Source organism: Hyperoodon ampullatus (assembly GCF_949752795.1).
Source record: "Hyperoodon ampullatus genome assembly, chromosome: 2".
Lineage (NCBI taxonomy): Eukaryota > Metazoa > Chordata > Mammalia > Artiodactyla > Ziphiidae > Hyperoodon > Hyperoodon ampullatus.
In genome coordinates, this window is record NC_136915.1 from 58540239 (window position 1) to 58563017 (window position 22779).

The 22779-nt window shown below is 34.0% G+C and overlaps 1 protein-coding gene across 1 annotated transcript in view; it reads right to left on the reverse strand.

Annotated features, from left to right (window-relative positions):
• The window catches only part of DNAI4 (dynein axonemal intermediate chain 4), a gene marked incomplete at both ends in the record, with an annotated part of 115728 nt that overhangs the window by 24364 nt on the left and 68585 nt on the right, over nt 1-22779 (reverse strand). The window contains 2 exon segments of the mRNA XM_079721049.1: nt 3210-3409; nt 17733-17927. Coding sequence (XP_079577175.1) covers nt 3210-3409; nt 17733-17927 — 395 coding nt within the window.

Sequence of the window (22779 nt, forward strand, 5' to 3'; positions counted from 1 at the left end):
AAAAGAGGAAGAGACACAAGAGCTCTTTCTCTCCACCATGCAAGGATACAGCCAAGCCAGGAAGAAAGCCTTCCCCAGGAACCAAATTCATCTGGCACCTTTATCCTGGGCTTCCCAGCCTCCAGAACTGTAAGAAATAAATTTCTGTTGTATAAGCCATCCAGTCTATGGTATTTTCTTATGGCAGCTCGAGCTGATTAATACATCAGGTCATTTCCAGAAGTGCTTATACAGATGACCCTTGGACAACACAGGTTTGAACTGTGCAGGTCCACTTATACGTGGATTCTTTTAAATAAATACATTGAAAATTTTTTAGAGATTTGAGATAATTTGAAAATTTCACAAACTGCATAACCTAGAAATATCAAAAAAATTAAGAAGATTTGTCATGAATGCATAAAATATATGTAGATAGTAGTCTATCCTTATATAGGCATAAGTGATATTCAATATAAAATTAATAATATGTGAGTTTTCTTACTGTTTTATAGCTTTGCTTTCAAAGAACTATATTACCATAACAGTATGCCTCTCTCTCATAATTGGAGAAACTGCATATCAGCCTATCATCACAGGTAAGTAGGTTTTTTTTTAATGTAACAGTGTTTCCAATACTGTATTATGAATATGACTGTAATACTGTATGTCATAAAAACTTTATAATAATTCACTCATTAGTTTATAGGCTAGGCTATCCTGAAGCAATCATATCAATTACACTAGGCTACCATAAAGCAATCATGTTGCTGCTTCTTCATTATCAATGCATAAATCATTATACCTGTAAATAAATATGAATTTATTTTTCACATGATATTTTCATTTTTGATGTCTGGTGTTAGTAATACATGTAACATCTACAGTGTTTTGTATCATATAAGACAGTATTGATGCAGGTACTGACAGAGTAGTCATCTGTTAAAAAGATGACATAAGCTTAATGGTATTGATAAATACAGTACTATAAATGTATTTTCTCTGATGATTTCCTTAATAACATTTTCTTTTCTCTAGTTTACTTTATTTTAAGAATACAGTATATAATACATATCACACACAAGATATGTGTTAATTGACTATGTTATTGGCAAGGCTTCCAGTCAACTACTATAGGCATTAGTAGTTAAGTTTTGGGGGAGTCAAAAGTTATACTTGGATTTTCATTTGCATGGAACAACTCCCTTGTTGTTCAAGATCAACTCTATAAGTATGTATGGACAAAAGTTTAATGATCGACCAAACCCTGCCTCTTCTCTGTAATCAGAAATATTACAAACACAGTCCTGCCACCACCCTACCTTCAAGCCAACATCGTGTCTCCACAATTCCCTCTGTCTTAAAATACTCTTCACCACTACCTTTTTTATCTTGACATTGACAAACTCCTATTCATCTCTTCTAGACTCAGCATAGGCATCACTTCCTCTAAGAAGCATTCACAAGCCTCTCTTATATGTTCCCACAGAATTATTTATTTTCTTTATTAAAGCACATAGGAAAGTATTATATGGTCAGTGTCTATGTGTGACTAAATTACTACTGTATCTCCAGCACTTTAACAGAGTTCCTGGCACATAGTTAATGCTCAATAAATATTTGTAGAATGAATTAATAAATATGATAGATGGCATCTGTCATATATTTTTTAGCTTCATTCAAAATTAATCTTATTCTCAATAGCAATAATAATGTTTAAATGCTAGTATATCCAGTTTCTTAAAATGATTCACCTGTCCTTATTACATGGTTATTATTGATTTATTAAATTTCACTTATCTACAAGATGTTCCCAAATAGTTTTATAAAGACAAATCCATACTAAAAGTATTCTATTTTATTCAAAAATAATATACATAATTTAAGAATTGTGTAATTTAGGTTTCAACAAAAATGATTTTTTAGGTTATTTTAGCATTAATTTTTTTATTGAGGTATAATTGACATAGATTATATTAGTTTCATGTGTATAACATAATGATTCAATATTTGTATATATTGTGAAATGATCACCACAAAAAGTCTAGTTAATATGCATCACTATACATAGTTACAGAATTTTTTTCTTGTGATGAGAACTTTTAAGATCTACTGTCTTAGCAACTTTCAAATATGCAATGCAGTATTATTAACTATAGTCACCATGCTGTACATTACAGCATGACTTATTTTATAACTGGAAGTTTGTACCTTTTGACTCCATTCACCCATTTAATAGCCATAACAACTATCATGTTTGCGCACAGTACCTTATAAGGTGTAGCAATAAAATAATAAGGCTAATTCTTAAAACATGGATAATACAAGACAGTTTAAACAAATTAGTTTTGACCGTTTTAAAAATACACCAAATATTTATTCCAAAGGTACTGCCATTACACAAAAGATTTTTGAAATTACTAGTGGAGAATCATGTCTTCAGAATGAGTTTATAAACCTCAGGAAAAAATAAGTCTCATTACTCTATAATCATCTCTTTTTGACAAGCAAACATACCATTCTCCCGCTTGATGATTCATCTAATTTTCCTCAGGATGATTCTTAGCAGTGCAGTAGTTAAAAGCAAGAACTCTGGAGCCAGATGTCTGGGTTTGAATTGTTTCACTTACTGGTTATATAACTTTGGGCAAGTTATTTATCCTTTCTTTGCTTCAGTTTCCTCATCAACATAATGAGGAAAATAGCAGAGTTGTGATAATACAAGTAAAACATTTACAATAGTGCCTGGTACATAGTAGGTGCTGTTTAAGTATTTACTGCTATTAGTAGTAACAGTATTTTAAGGAATCTCAAAATTATTTTGCACCTGTTCAGGGTCACTGGATTAAGTATATACTTCCAAATATGATTACTTTAAAGAGAATACAAATTTGGGCACATGAGTTTGGTACCATGTTAACTAAATAAATATATATTATCTTCTTGTTCACTTAATATCTCATATGGATTCAGAGAATGCCACGTCCCAAGTACATCTCCTAAAATAAAAACGGTGACATTTTCATATTAAAGGAGAAAAACATCATTTTGTAACTGTTTGCATTTTCCCCTTTTAAAAACATGAACTTGTTTTTAGAGGAATTTTAAAACTAGGGGTTATGTCCATTTAAATCCCTTGCCTAATAGCTGAGAAAAAAAAGTTTTCATTAGTACTTGACAAGTGCCCTTAAATGCTAGAGACAGAATTACTAAAATGTTTGATAACTTACTGGATTTGTTTTATTCCAGGCAAGGCTGCTCACATTAAGGCCTTTGGTTAAGTCACAGGAAAAGGACCAAAGTCGTTCCAAATTGGCTGGTATTGTTGATTGTTCTGAACCTATTTCTATTTCTTCTTCCTCTTCCTTCTTAGCCTCTTTTTCTACCTCTTCAAGTTTTTCACCTACTAAAAAGTCTTCAGGTTCTGGTTCTAAAATTAAGTCAAATTAAAAGAAGATCATTGTGCTCTATCCCTACAGGAATCTACCAAAGTCTCCAAAGAGCATTTCTATCTACCACTGACACTTCAGACATCATTAGATCCGCTGGGTCATATGGCCCAAAGGACTGGGTACCCTGAATAGCTGCCAGAGCCTGTTGCAGAATCTTCTGTCATTCTAGGCCCCACTCAAATCTATTGGCTTTTCAGACCACTCAGTAAATGGACCAGAGGACTCATCCAAATGAGGAATATGTTGCCTCTAAAATGCAAAGAGGTCCACTAGGCATTGTGTCTCTTCTATTTTTGGTTGAAGGGGAACCGGATGCAACAATGTATCCTTCACCTTAGAAGGTATATCTTGACATACTCCATGCCACTGGACCCTTGGAAATTTCACTGAGGTGGAAGGCCCCTGAAATTTTGTCAGATTTATTTCTCACCCTCTGACATGCAAATGTCTTACCAGCTAAGTCTACTTCCTGTTCACTAGGTCCAATCAGCACAATATCATCAATGTAATGGACCAGTGTGATGTCTTGCTGAAGGGAAAGCTCCCTGCAGACTAAATTATGACATGAAGCAGAACCGTGAAGGTGTACTGCTGACCTGACCAACTGAAAGCAAATAGCTTCTGGTGGTTTTACCAACAGGTATTGAGGGAAAAAAAACATTTGTCGTATCAATAGCTACACACTAGGTACCATGAGATGTGTTAATTTGCTTGGGCAGTAAAACCCTATCTGAAACAACAGCTGCAATTGGAGTCACCACATGGTTAAGTTTACAATAATCCACTGTTTTTCTCTAGGATCCGTGTGTTTTCTATGTAAGCTAAACAGATGAGTTGAATGGTGAGAGTCAACATTCCTGCATATTTCAAGTCCTTGGTGGTAGCATTAATTTCTGAAATCCCTCCAGAAAGGTGGTATTGCTATGATGTGCTATTTTCATAGGTATAGGCAGATCTAGTGGCTTCCACTTCACCTTTTCCTCCCATATTAGCCCTCACTCCACAGGTCAAGAAACATTTGGGGATTCTGCCAGTTTCTGAATATTTCTGTTTCAAGTATACATTCTGGAACAGGGGAAATAACCACAGGATGATTCAGTGGACCCACTGTGAGATGAACCTGATCTAAAATTCTGTAGATCACCTGACTTTTACAAGTCCTTACTCTGACTTGTAGACCCCAATGATGTTTTGGGTCTCCCAGAGCTAGCGTGAACTCAGAGCCACTGTTCAGTAATCCCTGAAATTTCTGATTATTTCCTTACCCACAATGCACAGTCACCCTAGTAAAAGGCTATAGATCCCTATGGGGAAAGCTGGGATAAATATTAACAGTATACATTCTTGGCAGTGTAGCATGATACATTCTCAAAGGGACCCAGTCTCCCCTTCATTCAAGAACTTCTGGTTCTATAAACTGACTCAAGAATAGGAATAGGTTAAGGGGCTGTGACTTTGTTTTTTAGTGTTTCAAGTTAGAAACACTTGACCTAGAACTCTACTGCTTACACAGATTAAGAATTTACAAGAAGACTGTCTGTTATGGGCTGAATCATTTCTCCCCAAAATTCATATATTGAAGCCCTAAGAATGTAGTACCTCAGAATGTAATAGTATTTTGAGACAAGGGCTTTAAAGAGGTGATTAAGGTAAAATTAGGCTATTAGTGTGGGTCCCAATCCAATATGATTGGTATCCTTATAAGAAGAGGAAATTTAGACACACCAAGAGAGACAAGGGATGCACACACACAGAGAAAAGACCGTGTAAAGAGGCAGCAAGAGGGTGGCCATCTGCAAGCCAAGGAGAGAGGCCTCAGAGGAAACCAATGCTGCTGGCACCTGGATCTTGGACTTCCTGTCCCCAGAACTGTGAGGAAGTAAATTTCTGTTGTTTAAGCCACTCAGTTTGTGGTATTTTCTTATGGCAGTCCTAGCAAACTAATACACCACCTACCAATTTCTCTTCTAAGGACATCATAATCAACTAGCTAGTGCCCTGGGTCTCTGCAAGTCAGACTATTCTCATTACTGCCTTGTCCCCATTATGGTAACCACACCTACATTTCCTCTGGTGATTAAATGCTGCCCTTTAGCCCCCTTACCCTCAGGATCCAATTACCCTTATTGTATTTAAGGCCCCAGTTCAGAGGCAGCAGCTCTCACTATAACTTCTGACCTACAGAAGAGTGACCACAGAGCTCTTCAAGGATGTCGGGGCTCGCCCTCACAAGTTTATTTCTCACAGTTGTGGTGAAAGGTATGTTATCTGGACCCTCCTGGAGTGACCAGGCAGGTCATTATGATAAGTCCGCTCTAACGTTAGAACGTCCCTACGCCTTTGGATACTTTTCTTTAGAGTATACCAAGACAGTTCTGACACTTCAGCTCCACTTAGTAAAGGCCACATTTTGGTCCACTATCAGCCAACCAAAAAACAAATTCTTAAAGCCATCTCTAATCCTTAAACTACAACACTGTACCCAGAATCTCCGCTCAGCGGAACCATATTAACTTTGACCTGATCTGACTTTACATTCCTTCCATCATTATCCTATACCCTTAATACCCATTTCCACTTATATTCCTCAGATCTCTGCCTGTATAAATTAGCAAACTCAGCAATTGATTCTCTAAGAATTATAACAAACCAAAATGTGTATGTACCTAACAACTTCAAAATACATGAAACAAATAAACAATCAAAACCAATAGCTCTGAAAGGAGACATAAATACACAATCATAATTGGAGATTTCAACACTCCTCTCTCAATAACTGGTAGAACAAGTAGGCAGAAAATCAGATGACCTGAACATCACTATCAACCAACTTGACCTAACCAACATTTATAGAACATTCTATTCAAAAACACCAGAATATATGTTCTTCTCAAGTGCCATAGCACATTCTTTAAGATGGACCATAAAATGACTTTAGACCACAATGGAATTAAATTAGAAATAAGAGAAAGATACCTAGAAAATTCCAAAATATTTGTATATTAACACATTTATAACAACACATGGGTCAACGAAGTCTCAAGAGAAATTTTAAAATATATTTTAATGAACTGAAAATACAAAATATCAAATCTTATGAGATTCAGCTAAAGCACTGCTTAGAAAGCATATATGAGAAAAGAAGAAAGTTAAATTTGTATCTCACATGTGATCCACCCATTCCACTCCTAGGTACTGACCCAAGAAAAATGAATGCAAATGCCCATACAAAGACTTGTATAACAATATTTTTACCAACTTTATTTGTAATGGCCCCAGACTAGAAACAATATCAATCAACAGGTGAAAGGATAAACATAGTATAGGATATTCATACAATGGAATACTAGTAATAAAAAAGAGTGAAAAATTGATACATGCAACAACATGAGTGAATCTTAAATAATAATTTTGATTTTAATAATTTTGCTGAGGAAAAGAAGCTAGATAAAAAAGAGTACATAATGTACATTTATATAAAATTCTAGAAAATGCAAACTACTAATCTACATAAGGATATAAAGCAAATCAGTGGCTTCTTAAGGATAGGAGAGGGGCAAAGAGGAACAAGAAGAAAGGATTATAAAAGACATGAAAAAAACATTTGAGATATACATATATATCATTATATATAATTGTATATATTCATTGATTGTGGTGATAGATCAAAGCTTGTGAATTGTATGCCTTAAGCATTGGCAGTTTATTGTCACTTATACTTCAAAAAGCTGTTAAAAAATAACAGTGGTATATCACTCTTCAAATGAATCCCAGATAATATAAATACCACAGCATTTTTTAATTGTGAAAAAAATTACAATCATTGACATGCATAGGTTTTAGCTGTACAGTTTGATGAGTTTTGATAAATATACACACTGATGTAACCAACAATCCAATCAAGATGCAGAATATATCCATCAACTGAAAAAGTTTCCTCATGCTACTTTCCAGTCAAACCTAATCTACCATAGGCAGGCACTGGTTTAATTGTTAAAACCTTGGAGTAGTTTTGTCGGTTATAGCATATCATGAAAATGGGCCCGTTGGTATGCATTCTTTTGTGTCTGAATTCTTTCACTTAACAATGTTTTTGAAATCCATCAAGGTTATTATGTATATAAGTAGTGCACTCATTTTTATTGTTGAGTAGTGCTCCAGCATTTGTTTAAGCATTGACCTACTGATGGATACCTGGGCTTTTTCCAGTTTGGGGTTACTATGAATAAAGCTGTAATGAGCATTCTTATATAAGTCTTTTTTGTGGACATATTTTTTTCTCTTGGGTAAATATCCAGGAAAAGGATTATTGGGTCATTGGATGGATCTGTGTTTAACATTTTAAGAAACTTCCTAGTAGACTTCTGGGTTGTACAATTTTATACTCACACAGCAATATATGAAAAACCCAAGCTGCTCCATGTTTTTGCTAACACTTGGTTTTGTCAGTCTTTTTAATTTTAGCCATTCTGGCTAGTGTATTGATTTTAACTTGCATTTCCTTGATGACTATGTTTAGTACATTTTCAGGTGTCTATTTGTTGGGTGAAGTTCCTGTTCAAACCTTTTGTCTAATTTTTTAAACATCTTTATTAGAGTGTAATTGCTTTACAATCTTTTGTCTATTTTTTCATTAGGCTGTTTATCTTCTTTTTATTGGGCTGTAAATGTCCATTACATATTCAAAACTTAAGTCTTTAGTCAGATGCATGTATTGCAAACATATTTTTCTAGTCTGTTGCCTTGCATTTTTTTCCTAACAGTGTTATTCAAAGAGCAGGTGTTTTAACTATTGCAAAAGTCTTATTAATTTTTTTCCTTTATGCCTTGGGGTTTTTGTGTATTAAGTATCTTTTCTTATGCTAAGATCACAAATAATTTTTCTTTTATCTTCTTCTCGAACTTTATAGTTTTAATTTTTACATTTAAATCTATGGCCCATTCTGAGTTAATTTATACATATGATATGAGGTGAGGGTTGATGTTCATTTTTCTGCCCATATGGATATCCAATTGTTTCAGCACCATTTTTAAAAGATCAGTCTTTCTCTATTGAATCACCTTGGCATGTTTGTTAAAAATCAATTGACCATATAGGTCTGTGTTTAGTTCTGGACTCACTACTCTGTTTCAATCATCTATATGTCTATCCTTAGACACATACCACACTGCCTTGATTACTGTAGCTTTATAGTCACTTGTAATCTGGTGGGGTAAGTTCTTCAACTTTATTCTTCTGTTTCAAAATTGACTTGGTTATTCTAGGTCCTTTGCTTTGCCATATAAAATATAGAATTATATTGTCAATTATCTTTAAAGAAATTTAAAATGGCGAGAAATGTCTCTTACTTTTACTCACATTTTCAAATTCTAGCATTCTCCATTTCTTTGTTTAGATTCTGGTTTCTATTACTATTTTCCATCAGGCTGAAGAACTTCCTTTAACATTTTTTACAGTGCTGGTCTGCTAGCAATGAATTCTCTCAGCTTTTGTTTGTCTGAACATGTTTTTATTTCACCTTGATTTTTGAAGGATATTTTCTCTAGATATAGAATTTTTTAGCACAGTAAAAATGTCATTGCATTGTCTTCTGGCTTCTGTTAAGAAATAAGGGCATTATTAGCTTTCTTCCCTAAATGTAACGTGTTTTTTCTGGCAATTTTTAACATTCTTTTTTTGACATATTACTTATTATGTTCCTCAATGTGGTTTTCATTGTGTTTATCTTGCTTGGGTTTCATTGAGCTTCTTATAATTGTTGGTTTAAAGATTTTTTTCAAGTATGGAAAATTTCTAGCTACTCTTTCTTCAAATATTTTTCTGCTTTTCCTCCTCTTTATTCTAGTACTACAATTCCAATTACATGCATATTAAATCACATGATCTTGTGACACAGGTCACTGAGGCTTTTTTTTTTTTTTTTGGCCTTGTTTATCTCCATACTCCAGTTTGGAATGTTCCTCTTGCTTGTCTTTGAGTTCACTGATCTTCTTCAGTTTTTAGTATTCTGTTAAACCCAAACAGTAAATTTTTCATGTATTATGTATTTCAGCTCTAGAAGTTCTATTTGGTCCTATATGTAGCTTTCATTACTTTTCTCATTTTATTCTTATTTTCTTTAAATCCTTAAGCATATTTTTATAGCTTTTTCTTTAATAAACTTTATTTTTTAGAGTAGTTTTAGGTTCACAGCAAAATTGGACTCAAAGTGCAGAGTTCCCAAATACTCAGACACAAATATATGCACAGCCTCTTCCAGATCAACATCCTGCACCACTAGTACATTTGTTAAAATCAGTGAATCCATACTGACAAATCATTATCCCCCAAAGTCCATAGTTTACATTAGGATTCACTCTTGGTGTTGTACATTCTACAGGTTTGGATGAGTGTACAATGACATGTACCCACCATTATGTATCATGCAGAATAGTTTCATCACTCTAAAAATCTTATGTGCTCTGCTTATTCATTTCTCCCAACCCTCTAATCCCTGGAAATGCCTGATTTTTTTACTGTCTCCAAACTTTTTCCCTTTCCAGAATGTCATACAGTTGTAATCAGAGTATGTAGCATTTTCAGGTTGGCTTCTTTCACTTAGTAACACGCATTTAGGTTTTCTCCATGTCTGTTCATGGCTCGATAACTAATTTCTTTTTAGTGCTGAATAATATTCTATTGTCTGGATATACTGCAATTTATTCATCCATTCACCTACTGAAGAACACCTTGTTTGCCTTCAAGTTTTGGCTATTATGAATAAAGCTGCTATAAACATCTGCATGCAGATTTCTGTGTAGATATAATTATTCAACTGCTTTGAGTAAATACAAAGGAGCGCAGTTATGGACCGAATGGTTACAGCATGTTTAGTTTTTTAAGAAACTGCCAAACTATCTTCCAAAGTGGATGAACCATTGTGCATTCCCACCAACACTGAATGAGAATACTTGTTGCTCCACATCTTTGCTAGCATTTGGTAGTATCAATGTTTTGGATTTTAGCTATTCAATAGTTTTGTCGTGGTATCTCATTGATGTTTTAATTGGAAGTTCCTTAATATATTATGTTAAGTATCTTCTTACATGCTTATTTGCCCTCTGTATAGCTCTTTGGTGAGGTATCTGTTAGGTCTTTTGCCCATTTTTAAAAATTATGTTGTTTGTTTCCTTATTGTTGAGTTTTAAGAGATATTTGTATATATTGGATGAGTCCTTTACCAGATATGTCTTTTGCAAATATTTTCTCCAGTCTGTGACTTGACTTCTCATTCTGCTGACAATGCCTTTCATAGGGCATAAGTTTTTTTGTTTTTTTAAAATTATTTTTATTGAAGTATAGTTGTTGTACAATATTATATAAGTTAAAAGTGTACAATATAGTGAGTCATAATTTTTAAAGATTATACTCCATTTACAGTAATTATAAAAATTGGCTATATTCCATGTGTTGTACAATATATTCTTGAAGCTTATTCTATACATAATAGTTTGTATCTCTTAATCCCCTACATGGCCCCTCCTACCTTCCCTCTCCTCACTGGTAGCCACTAATTTGTTCTCTATATCTGTAAGTTTGCTTCTTCTTTTGTTATATTCACTAGTTTTTTGTATTTTTAGATTCCACATATAAGTGATACACAGTATATGTCTTTCTCTGTCTGACTTATTTCACTTAGCATAATGCCCTCCAAATCCATCCATTTTGCTGCAAATGGCAAATTTTCATTTTTATTTTTGGCTGAGTAGTATTCCATTGTATATATATATATATATATATATACCATATTTTCTTTATCCATTTATCTGTTGATGGACACTTAGGTTGGTTCCATATCTTGGCAATTGTAAATAATGCTGCTATGAACATTGGGGTACATGTACCTTTTAGAATTATTGCTTTTGGGTTTTTTGGCTATATATCCAGGAGTGAAATTTCTGAGTCATACTGTATCAATATGGTATAACTTTTTAATTGTAATGAAGTCAGGCTTATCAATTATTCCTTTCAATAGATCATGCTTTTGATATTAAATCTAAAAAGTCATCATCATACCAAACATCCTCTAGATTTTCTCCTGTGTTGTCTTCTATGAGTTTTATAGTTCTGCATCTTACATTGAGGTTTGTGATCCATTTTGAGTTAATTTTTGTGAAAAGTGTGAGATCTGTATCTACATTCTTTATTTTCCCCATATATATTCAGTTGTTCCAGTACCATTTGTTGAAAACACTATCTTTTTTTCCCATTGTATTGCCTTTCCTCTTTGGTCAAAGATCAGTTGGCTATACTTACATGTATCTATTCTGGGCTTTCTGTTCTGTTTCATTGATCTGCGTGTCTATTCTTTCACCAATACCACACTGTCTTAACTACTGTACCTTTATGGTAATTCTTGAAGTCAGGTAATTCCAGTCCTCCAACTTTGTTCTTCTCCTTCAATATTGTGTTGGCTATTCTGGGTACAATAGCTTTTTTAAATTCCTTGCCTCGAGTTAGTGTCTCCCTACAACTAGGGCACCTGCTGGCCACTGATGAGGAACCCTGACACCCAAGGAGATGGGAGGAACCCCCAAGTGAACCGGACCTTGGTTCACGAGCCGGGGGTTGAGCCAAAGCTCCTACAGTGGGAGCTCCGAGTCTAAGCCACTGGACTAACAGAGAACCTCAGACCCTAGGGAATACTCATCGGAGTGAGGTCTCACAGAGATCCTAATCTCAGCACCAACACCCAGTTCTACCAAACAGCCTACAAACTCCAGAGTTGGAAGCCTCAGGCCAAACAACCAGTAAGACAGGAACACAATTCTACTCATAAAAAAAAAAAAAAAGAAATGGCAGAAAAATATGTAACAGATGAAGCAGCTAGGTAAAAACCTACAAGGCCAAAAACTTGAAGAGGAAATAGGCACTCTACCTGAAAAAGAATTCAGAGTAATGATACTAAAGATGATCCAGAATCTCGGGAAAAAAATGGAGGCACAGATTGAGAAAATACAAGAAATGTTTAACAAAGATCTAGAAGAACTAAAGAACAAACAAACAGAGATGAACAACAAAGTAACTGAAATGAAAAATACACTAGTGGGAAACAATAACAGAATAACTGAGACAGAAGAACGAATAAGTGAGCTGGAAGACAAAATGGTGGAAATAACTGCAGAGGAGCAAAATAAAGAAAAGAGAATGAAAAGAATTGAAGACAATCTCAGAGGCCTCTGGGACAACACTAAACACACCAACATTCGAACTATACGGGTCCCAGAAGAAGAAGAGAAAAAGAAAGGGACTGAGAAAATATTTGAAGACATTATAGTGGAAAACTTCCCTAACATGGGAAAGGAAACAGTCACCCAAGTCCAGGAGTGCAGAGTCCCATACAGGATAAACCCTAGGAGAAACACGCCAAGACACATATTAATCAAACTAACAAAAATTAAACACACACAAGAAATATTAAAAGCAGCAAGGGAAAAACAAAAAATAACATACAAGGGAATCCCAATAAGATTATCAGCTGATTTTTCAGCAGAAACTCTGAAGGCCAGAAGGGAGTGGCAGGATATACTTAAAGTGATGAAAGAGAAAAACCTACAACCAAGATTACTCTATCCAGCAAGGATCTCATTCAGATACGACAGAGAAATTAAAAGCTTTTCAGACAACTGAAAGCTAAGAGAATTCAGCACCACCAAAACAGCTTTACAACAAATGCTAGAGAAACTTCATTGGCGGGAAACACAAGAAAAGAAAAATGCACACAAAAACAAACCCAAAACAAAACAATTAAGAAAATGGTAATAGGAACATACATATCAATAATAACCTTGAATGTAAATGGATTAAATGCCCAAACAAAAGACACAGACTGGCTGAATGCATATAAAAACAAGACCCATCTATATGCTGTCTACAAGAGACCCACTTCAGACCTATGGACACATACACACTGAAAGTGAAGGGATGGAAAAAGATATGCCATGCAAATGGAAATCAAAAGAAAGCTGGAGTAGCAATATTTGTATCAGATAAAATAGACTTTAAAATAATGAATGTTACAAGAGATAAGGAGGGACACTACATAATGGTCAAAGGATCAATCCAAGAAGAAGATATAACAATTATAAATGTTTATGCACCCAACATAGGAGCACTTCAGTACATAAGGCAAATGGTAACAACGATGAAAGGAGAAATCAACAGTAACACAATAATAGTAAGGGATTTTAACACCTCACTTACACCAATGCACAGATCATCCAAAATGAAAATAAATAAGTAAACACAGCTTTAAATGATACAGTAACAAGATGGACTTAATTGGTATTTATAGGACATTCCATCCCAAAACAGCAGAATACACTTTCTTCTCAAGTGCTCATGGAACATTCTCCAGGATAGATCACACCTTGGGTCACAAATCAAGCCTTGGTAAATTTAAGAAAATTGAAATCATATCAAGCATCTTTTCTGACCACAACACTATGAGATTGGAAATAAATTACAGGAAAAAAACTGTAAAAAGCACAAATACATGGAGGCTAAAGAATACATTACTAAATAACCAAGAGATCGCTGAAGAACTCAAAGTCGAAATCAAAAAATACCTAGAAACAAATGATAACAAAAATGCAATGACCCAAAACCTATGGGATGCAGCAAAAGCAGTTCTAAGAGGAAAGTTTATAGCAATACAATCCTACCTCAAGAAACAAGAAAAACCCGGACCGGGGCACGAACCCGTGTCCCCTGTATCCGCAGGCAGACTCCCAACCACTGCGCCACCAGGGAAGCCCTAAACAGCATACTTTTAACTAACCTAAACATCAAAGAAAAACCCACATGGAATATTAAAAATTATTTGGAACTGAATAATAATAAAAACACAAGATATCAATATTTGTAAGAGGCAGGAAAATTTATAGTATTAAATGCCTATCTTAGACATGAAAAAAGATGTAAAATCAATGATCCAAACTTTCATCTTAAGAAGCTACAAAAAGAAGAGTAGATTAAATTCAATGAAGAAAAGCATAAAAGTAAAAATGAAAATAACTGAAGTTTTTTTTAAAAAAAAGACCAAAAAATTGAGAAAATCATTGAAACAAGAAGATATTTTTGAAAAGATTAGTATAATTGAAAAAGCCCCAACTAGACTAATAAAAAAGAGAAAAAAGTCACAAATGACCAATATGAAGAATGAAATAGGAGATACCACTATAAATCCTACAGATATCAAAAGAATTTAAAGAGAGGATATTATGAACAACTTTATGCATATAATTTCAACAACATAGACAAAACGGGTAAATTCCTCACAAATTACCAAAACTGACACAGGTAGGAATAGAATAACCCTATATTTGTCAAAGAAATTAAATTTGCAATTTGAAAAATTTCTATAAAGAAAACTCCATCTCAGATGGTTTCACTGGTAAATTTTATCAAACATTTAAAGAAGAAATAATACGCAAACTTTTTTTGAAAACAGAGAATGAGGGAAGACTTTCAAAACTCATACTATAAGTCCATCATAACACAAAAGAACTTCAAAGGAACAGAAAATTACAGAAAAATATGTTGCATGAGACTAGTCACAAAAATTCTCAATAGAGTATTAGAAAATTGAATTCAACAGTATATAAAAAGGATAATATATCATAACCAAGTGAAGTTTAACCAGAGGAATTCAGTTTGTTTTAACATTTTAAAATCAAGCAATGTAACTGGCCACATTGACAGGTTAACGGAAAAAATTACATAATTGTTTTAATAATTTAGAAAATGTTTTGAACAAAATTCAACACCCATTTATGTTTAAAAATATCTAGCAAACTGGAATGAGAAGGAAATTTCCTCAAACCAGTAAAAGGCATCTATAAAAAACTATACTTAACATCTTATTTAACAATGAAATACTGAATTCCTTTATCCTAAGTTCAGAAACAAGACAAAGACATTTGCAACCTTGGGGCAGGCAAAGATTTCTTAGAGAATACATGGAAAGTATTTACTACAAAAGGAAAAACTGATAGATAAGACTTCATCAAAATTAAAAACCTCTGCTCAACAACAGACAAATATATGTTATAGGCTTAAAGAAAATAGTTGTATCTTTCAAAGAGCTTGTATCCAGAATATATTTTTTTAAAAAAAAGCTCTTACAACTTGATTTTTTTTTCAAAAAGCCAACTCAATTTTAAAATGCACAAAGAACTTGACCAAATATTACACAGAAGAAGATATACAAATGACAAAAAGTTATTAAAAAGATTGCCAATGGCAGGCATTATCAAGAATGTGGGGTTTCCCTGGTGGCAGTGGTTAAGAATCCACCTGCCAATGTAGGGGACACGGGTTCAAGCCCTGGTCCAGGAAGGTCCCACATGCCGAGCAATTAAGCCCATTCACCACAACTACTGAGCCTGCACTCTATAGCCCGTGTACCACAACTACTGAAGCCCACATGCCTAGAGCCCGTGCTCTGCAACAAGAGAAGCCACCACAATGAGAAGACTGTGCACTGCAATGAAGAGTAGCCCCCGCTCAGCAACGAAGACCTACTGCAGCCAAAAAAAAAAAAAAAGAAGGTGGAGCAACTCCTGTATATTTCTTGTGGGATTGTAAAATGGTACATATAATCTGGAAAGGTATATTGCAGTTTCTGAAAAAGTTATACATACATCTATCTATCCAAAGACCCAATAATTCCATTTCTAGGTATTTATCTAAGAGAAATTAAAACATATATCCACAAAAAGACACACAAAAATGGTCATAGCAGCTTTATTCATAATAGCTCAAAGATGTACAGGTGTCCATCAGCAGGTGAATGAATATACAAATTATTATGGTATATTCATAAAAAGGAGTAGTACTCAGAAAAAAATGAACTACTTATATACATATCAATGTAGATGAATCTCAAAAACATTATGTTAAGTAAAAGAAGCCAGACACAAAAGAATACTTACTATACGAACCCACTTATATGATATACCAAAACAATTTATCTATGGTGATAGAAATCAGTTTAATGCCTGTCTATAAGGGTGTATATTTTAACTGGAAAACAGCAGAAGGGAACTTTTGGGGTTGGTAAATATATTTTCTGTCTTGATTACAGTATTAGTTATACAGGCTTAAACATTCTTAAATGTATCAAATTATGCAGTTAAAATATATGTATTTCATTATATGTAAATCTTACCTCATTAAAAAATTTCCTACTATATTTCTATTTCTTAGATACATTTAAAGAAGTGATCTACCACCAGTTTTGTTTTTAAAACATCAAAATTCACAGTACTCAGTAAAATTTTAATCTTATAACTCTAATTATGGGACAAAAAATTTATATATATGATAAAAATTTTAAAACATCAACCTAATATGAGATAAGAAGCATAGTTTTCAATATTCTTAGATGTAAGTAAGCAAAAAGGTTTACATCCATTTGTCACACACACAATTTTGTAACCTAATCTTTTGATGTAGGCATATAGAAGATCACTTTTTTTTTTTTTTTTTTTTTTTTTGCAGTACACGGGCCTCTCACTGTTGTGGCCTCTCCGGTTGCGGAGCACAGGCCCCGGATGCGCAGGCTCAGTGGCCACGGCTCACGGGCCCAGCCGCCCTGCGGCATGTGGGATCTTCCCGGACCGGGACACAAACCCGTGTCTCCTGCATTGGCAGGGGGACTCTCAACCACTGCGCCACCAGGGAAGCCCTAGAAGATCACTTTTGACTTGAAGGATCAAGAAAGATTTCATAAAGGAGTTTGCCCTAAGCCATACTTGAAAGCTGGGAATTGAAATTGAAAAGATGAATTAGATAATCTCTCAAATCCTTCAAAATATTTTGTGAATCTATGAGATGGGATTTGTAGAAATAAGAGTATGTAATTAAATTAGGGAGAGGTAATAAAAGCTAGAACCTGGAAAGTATAAATGGCAATGGAAAGGGGGGTTTGATTATGAGAGAATAATTCAATGAGGGGACAACGGAGAGGAAAGAGCCAAAGGTAAAAGTCTACACCTTTTTCTTTGGGGTTCCTGGTCTGGACTCTTTTGCTACTCACATGTTTAGTGCTGCAAACTACATAAAAATGTCTTCTGATCAGTGATAACTCAGTCTAGATATTGCATTTAGAAATAATAACATCATTTGATTTTTTAAATTATTTGAGCTTAACTAAAAGTGATTATTTTTAAATACGTTTTTTAAAGTACAAAATCGTTATTTCAAAACAACACCATGTTTTTTTAAAAAAGATTTTTAGTATATAATGTATTAAATACCTTTTAAAACAGGAAGCTGACGATAAGCTGCAAGTTTTGGCTGAAATATATTTTCCATTATAACTCGTTCCATAAAAAATAAGTCCTGTTGGAACTTATCAGATTTCAATACTTCCTCTGAGTTATCTTCTTCTTCATCATGGACTTTAGCCAGAGTTACATTTTCAATATCCATTAGAGAACTACTTTCACTAACTGTAAAATACAAATATGATGCAATGCTAAAATAATTCAAATAATATTAGCTGATTTGTACATTCTAAAGATTTAAGAAATGACTTTTTGCCACCACTATTTGTTTTCCTCCAGTATTTAACAACTTCAATAGACATTTATTGAACGTCTTTTACAAACCGAGCACATACAAGATATACATAAATTATATCATTTTAGAATTTTTAACCACTCAAAAATGTGTTTTCCAGAAAATAAGCAATGATAACTCATAAGGTAATTTGTATCTCTATATATTTTTATTCAAATTGAAATAAAATTATTATCAGTCTTCAGATAAAGGTTTGATTTGATTATTGCTTTATAGGAACAATAAATTAATTTTTATTGATTTTATTTTTATTGATGCTATAACAAATTACCAAAAACTTAGTGGATTAAAACCATACAAATGTATTATCTTAGAGTTCTGTAGGTTAGAGGTCTGACACAGGTCTCACTGGGCTAAAACAAAAAAGTTAATAGGGTTATGTTCCTTTCTGAAGGCTCTAGAGGAGAATTCATTTCCTCGCCTTTTCCAACTTCTAGAGGCCACCAGCAACCCTTCCTCCATCTTCAAAAGACAGCAATATTGCATCTCTCTGATAGTCTTCTGTCAATACATTCCTCACTGACCAGAACTGGAAAAAGTGCTCCAATTTTAAGTACCCGTGTGATTAGTTTGCGTCCACTCCAGTAACCCAGGATAACCTCCTTCTTTGAAGATCCTTAATGTAATCACATCTGGAAAGTATCTTTTGTCATGTAAGGTAATTTATTCACAGGTTCCAGAGATTGGGATGTGTATATATTTGGGGAATGATTCTGCCTATCGCATTACTTAGTAAAAAAAAAACAGAATGAAGGGGAATCCTGCATCCATGAAGATGGAGTAGACACTTTTTCTTATTCCTCTTCTAAATACAACTAAAAACCCTGGGCATCATATATAAAACAAACACAGGAAGCCTTTGAAAACCTTTGATAGAAGGAGGCAAAGCAACAAGAGAGCTCAGGACACAAGGAATGACACAGTGGTGAGTTCTCTGGATTCCTTATTGCTGCATATACTCAAGACAAACCTCCTCTCTCCAGCCAAAAGACCAGGAAAAGAAAAACCTTGCAAGAAAAAAAAAAAACTTTTAGAATATAACCATTCCACTCCAGACAAAAACACAGAGAAAAAATTGCATCCTTACCCATTCCACAAACTCTAGCCAAGTGGGGAGCCTAGAATTCCATCCTTGCCAGGCTCTAACAAGGCATCCCAATCTCCCAGCCTTCCAGTGAGTGTGGTGTCAGAAAAGGATCAGTAAGGAGCCAGGACTTTCAATCCTAACAAAAATAATAACTGTGCTGCCCTTTCTGCAATGTCAGCAGAGACCAGTTGGGGAACATGGAATTCCACACCTACCTGGCAGTAACAGTATTCTTCTCCCCAATAGAATAGTCAGAGTTGGACTGGTAGAGTCAGAACTTACAGAACTGCCCCAAAGTAATAAAGCCAACTCCCAATCCATGGTGTCAGGGAGTGGTAATGAGGTGCTCCTATCCCTCCCAGTCATATAGGTATCAATGGAAATCAGAGCTCCCCACCTGCCCCTGCAAAACAGTAATGAGGAGATGATCCCCTCCCTCACTGTAATTGAAGGTCAAGTGGAGAACCTGGATTTCTACACAACCCCACTTCTACTCCCACCTGGCAGTAATGGAGCAGTAAATTCCCCTGTCAAAATAGTGTCAAACAAAGCCTACTAAAAAGGAAGGTTTAGAGAAGATCCAGTGCTCATGACATAATGCCCAAAATTTCTAAATTTCAACTGAAAGTCACTCATCATACAAAGACCCAAGAAAATCTCAACCTAAATGAAACAAAAAAAATAAATAAAATCAATAGATGCCAACACTGAGATGACAGAGATGTGAATTATCTGACAGTTTAAGGCAATCATCAAAAAAATGTTTCAAGCATTTATGAACACATTTGAAACATGGAATAATAGAAAGTATTATCAAAGAAATTAAAAATCTTAGTAAATCAATTCAAGAGCCAAATGGAAATTTTAGAAATGAAAAATGAAATAATCAAAATTTTAAAATTCAATGTATGGGCTCAACAGCAAAATGGAGGGGACAGAGGAAAGAATTAGTGAACTTGATGAGAGAACAATAGAAATTACCTAATCTGAAAAACAGAAAGAAAATAATCTGAAAAAAACAAGAAAGATCAGAGGCTCAAAGGCCTGTGGGACTATAACAAGATATCTAACATTCATGTCATTGGGGAGAGCAGAAAGAGGATGAGACTGAAAAATGTACTTGAAGAAATAATAGCTGAAATTTTCCAAAATTTAGCAAAGAATAACATACAGAATCAAGAAACTCAGTGAATTCCAAAGAAGATAAACTTAAAGAAATCCACACCAAGACATCATACTCAAATTTATCAAAACTGAAAACAAAGTAAATAAAAATATAGAAAGCATTAAGGAAGAAATGATGTCTTATATACAGAGAGAAATAATTTGAATAACAGCAGATTTGTCATCAGAAACCATGGAGGCCAGAAGGAAGTGGCACACATATTCTAAGTGATGAGAGAAAATAACTTTCAACCAAGAATTCTATATCCACTAAAAATATTTTATAGGAATAAAGGTGAAATTAAGATATTCTCAGATGAAGAAATACTAAGAGAATTTGTTGCCAGCAGATCTTCCTTAAGAATGGCTAAAGGAGAATGGCTAAACAAGAAGGAAATTATTGTAAAAATGAATTTTGGAATATCAGAGAGAAAAACAGAATGGGGAGAGTAAAAATATAGGTAAATACAATTTCCTTCTCTTCAGTTTTCTTAATTGTTTGATGGTTGATATAAAAATTATAACTAGCTGATACAGTTCAATGTTCAAATACTCCATTTAAGTATTAAAAGGAAATACTTAGGGCAAACATATAAACAGGGGAGAGTGAAAAGATATAAAGGGGGGGGAGATTTCTACTCTTAACCTGGTAAAATGTCAACACAAGTGGACTGCAATATGTAGAGCATCCACTAAAAAAAGCTCCACAAAGAGATAAACTCAGAAATACCATATATATATTAGAATGGAATTGTGAAAAAAAATGAGTCACCAACAGGAAGACTGAAAGTGGGGGAATGGAAAAGGGTATTCTATTCAAATGGAAATAAAAAGAAAGCTGCACTAACTATACTTATATCAGACAAAATAGACTTTAAAACAAAGACTATTACAAGATACAGAGAAGGGCATAATGTAATGATAAAGGGATTATCCCAACAAAAAGAAAACAGTTGTAAATATATATACACTCAACATAAGAACATTTAATTACATAAAGCAAATACAAATAGATGTAAAGAGAAAGATTTTATAATAATTTAACAAGAATTATTATAACTGTAGAATAATAAAACAATAATACATAATTGTATAATAATAGAAAGGGACATTACACTTACATCAATGGACAGATCATCCAGACAGAAAATCAAAAGGAAACATTTGGCTTATACAACACATCAGACCAGATTGTTTAATAGGTATACAAAACATTCATCCAAAAAACAGCAGGATACACATTCTTTTCAAGTGCACATTGAATATTCTCCAGGGTAGATCACACATTAGTCCACATACAGGTTCCAGTAAATTTAAGAAGACTGAAATCATATAAAGCATCTTTTCTGGCCACAAAGGCATGAGACAAGAAGTCAACTACAAGAAAAACCTGGAAACACAAACATGTGGAGTCTTAACAACATGCTACAAAACAACAAATGAGTTACTGAAGAAATCAAAGAGAAAATCGAAAAATACCTTGAGATAAATGAAAGTGGAAATACAACATTACAAAATCTATGGGATGCAACAAAAGCAGTTCTCAGAGGAAAGTTTATAGTGATACAAGTCTACCTCAGGAAACAAGAAAAATCTCAAACAATTTAAAATTACACCTAAAGGAACTAGAGAAAGAAGAACCAACACCCCCCCACAGTTACTAAAAGGAAGGAAATAATAAAGATCAGTGCAGAAATAAATGAAATAGGCACTAAAAAACAATAGAAAAAAATCAATGAAACTAAGAGCTGGTTTTTTGAAAAAAGATACAAAATTGATAAACCTTTAGCCAGACTTTTCAAGAAGGAAAGAGGGCTCATATAAATAAAATCAGAAATGAAAGAGGAAACGTTACAACCAACATTACAGAAATATAAAGTATTATAAGAAATTATTATGAATAATTACATGCAAACAAATTGGGCAGCCAATTTGTTGTTTAGAAGAAATGGATAAAGTTCTATAAATACACAACCTACAAAGACTGATCATAATAAAATAGAAAACCTGAACTAACAGATGACTAGTAAGGAGATTCACTAATTAGAAACCTCCCAACAAACAAAAGTCCAAGACCAGACAGCTTCACTGGTGAATTCTACCAAATATTTAAAGGATTACCTATTCTTCTCAAATTATTCCAAAAGATTGAAGAGGGAACACGTCCAAATTTATTCTATAAGGCCAACATAGATACCAAAATCAAAGACAGTAAAAACAAGAAGAAAACAACCGGTCAACATCCCAGATAAACATAGATGCAAAGATCCTCAACAAAATATCAACAAACAAAATTCAACAATACATTAAAAGGATCATACACCATAATCAAGTGGGATTTATCCCAGGCATGCAAAGATGGCTCAATATCTGCAACTCAATCAACATGATACACCACATTAACAAAACAAAGGATAAAAATCATATGATCATTACAATAAATGCAGAAAAAAGTTTTGATAAAAGTTAAC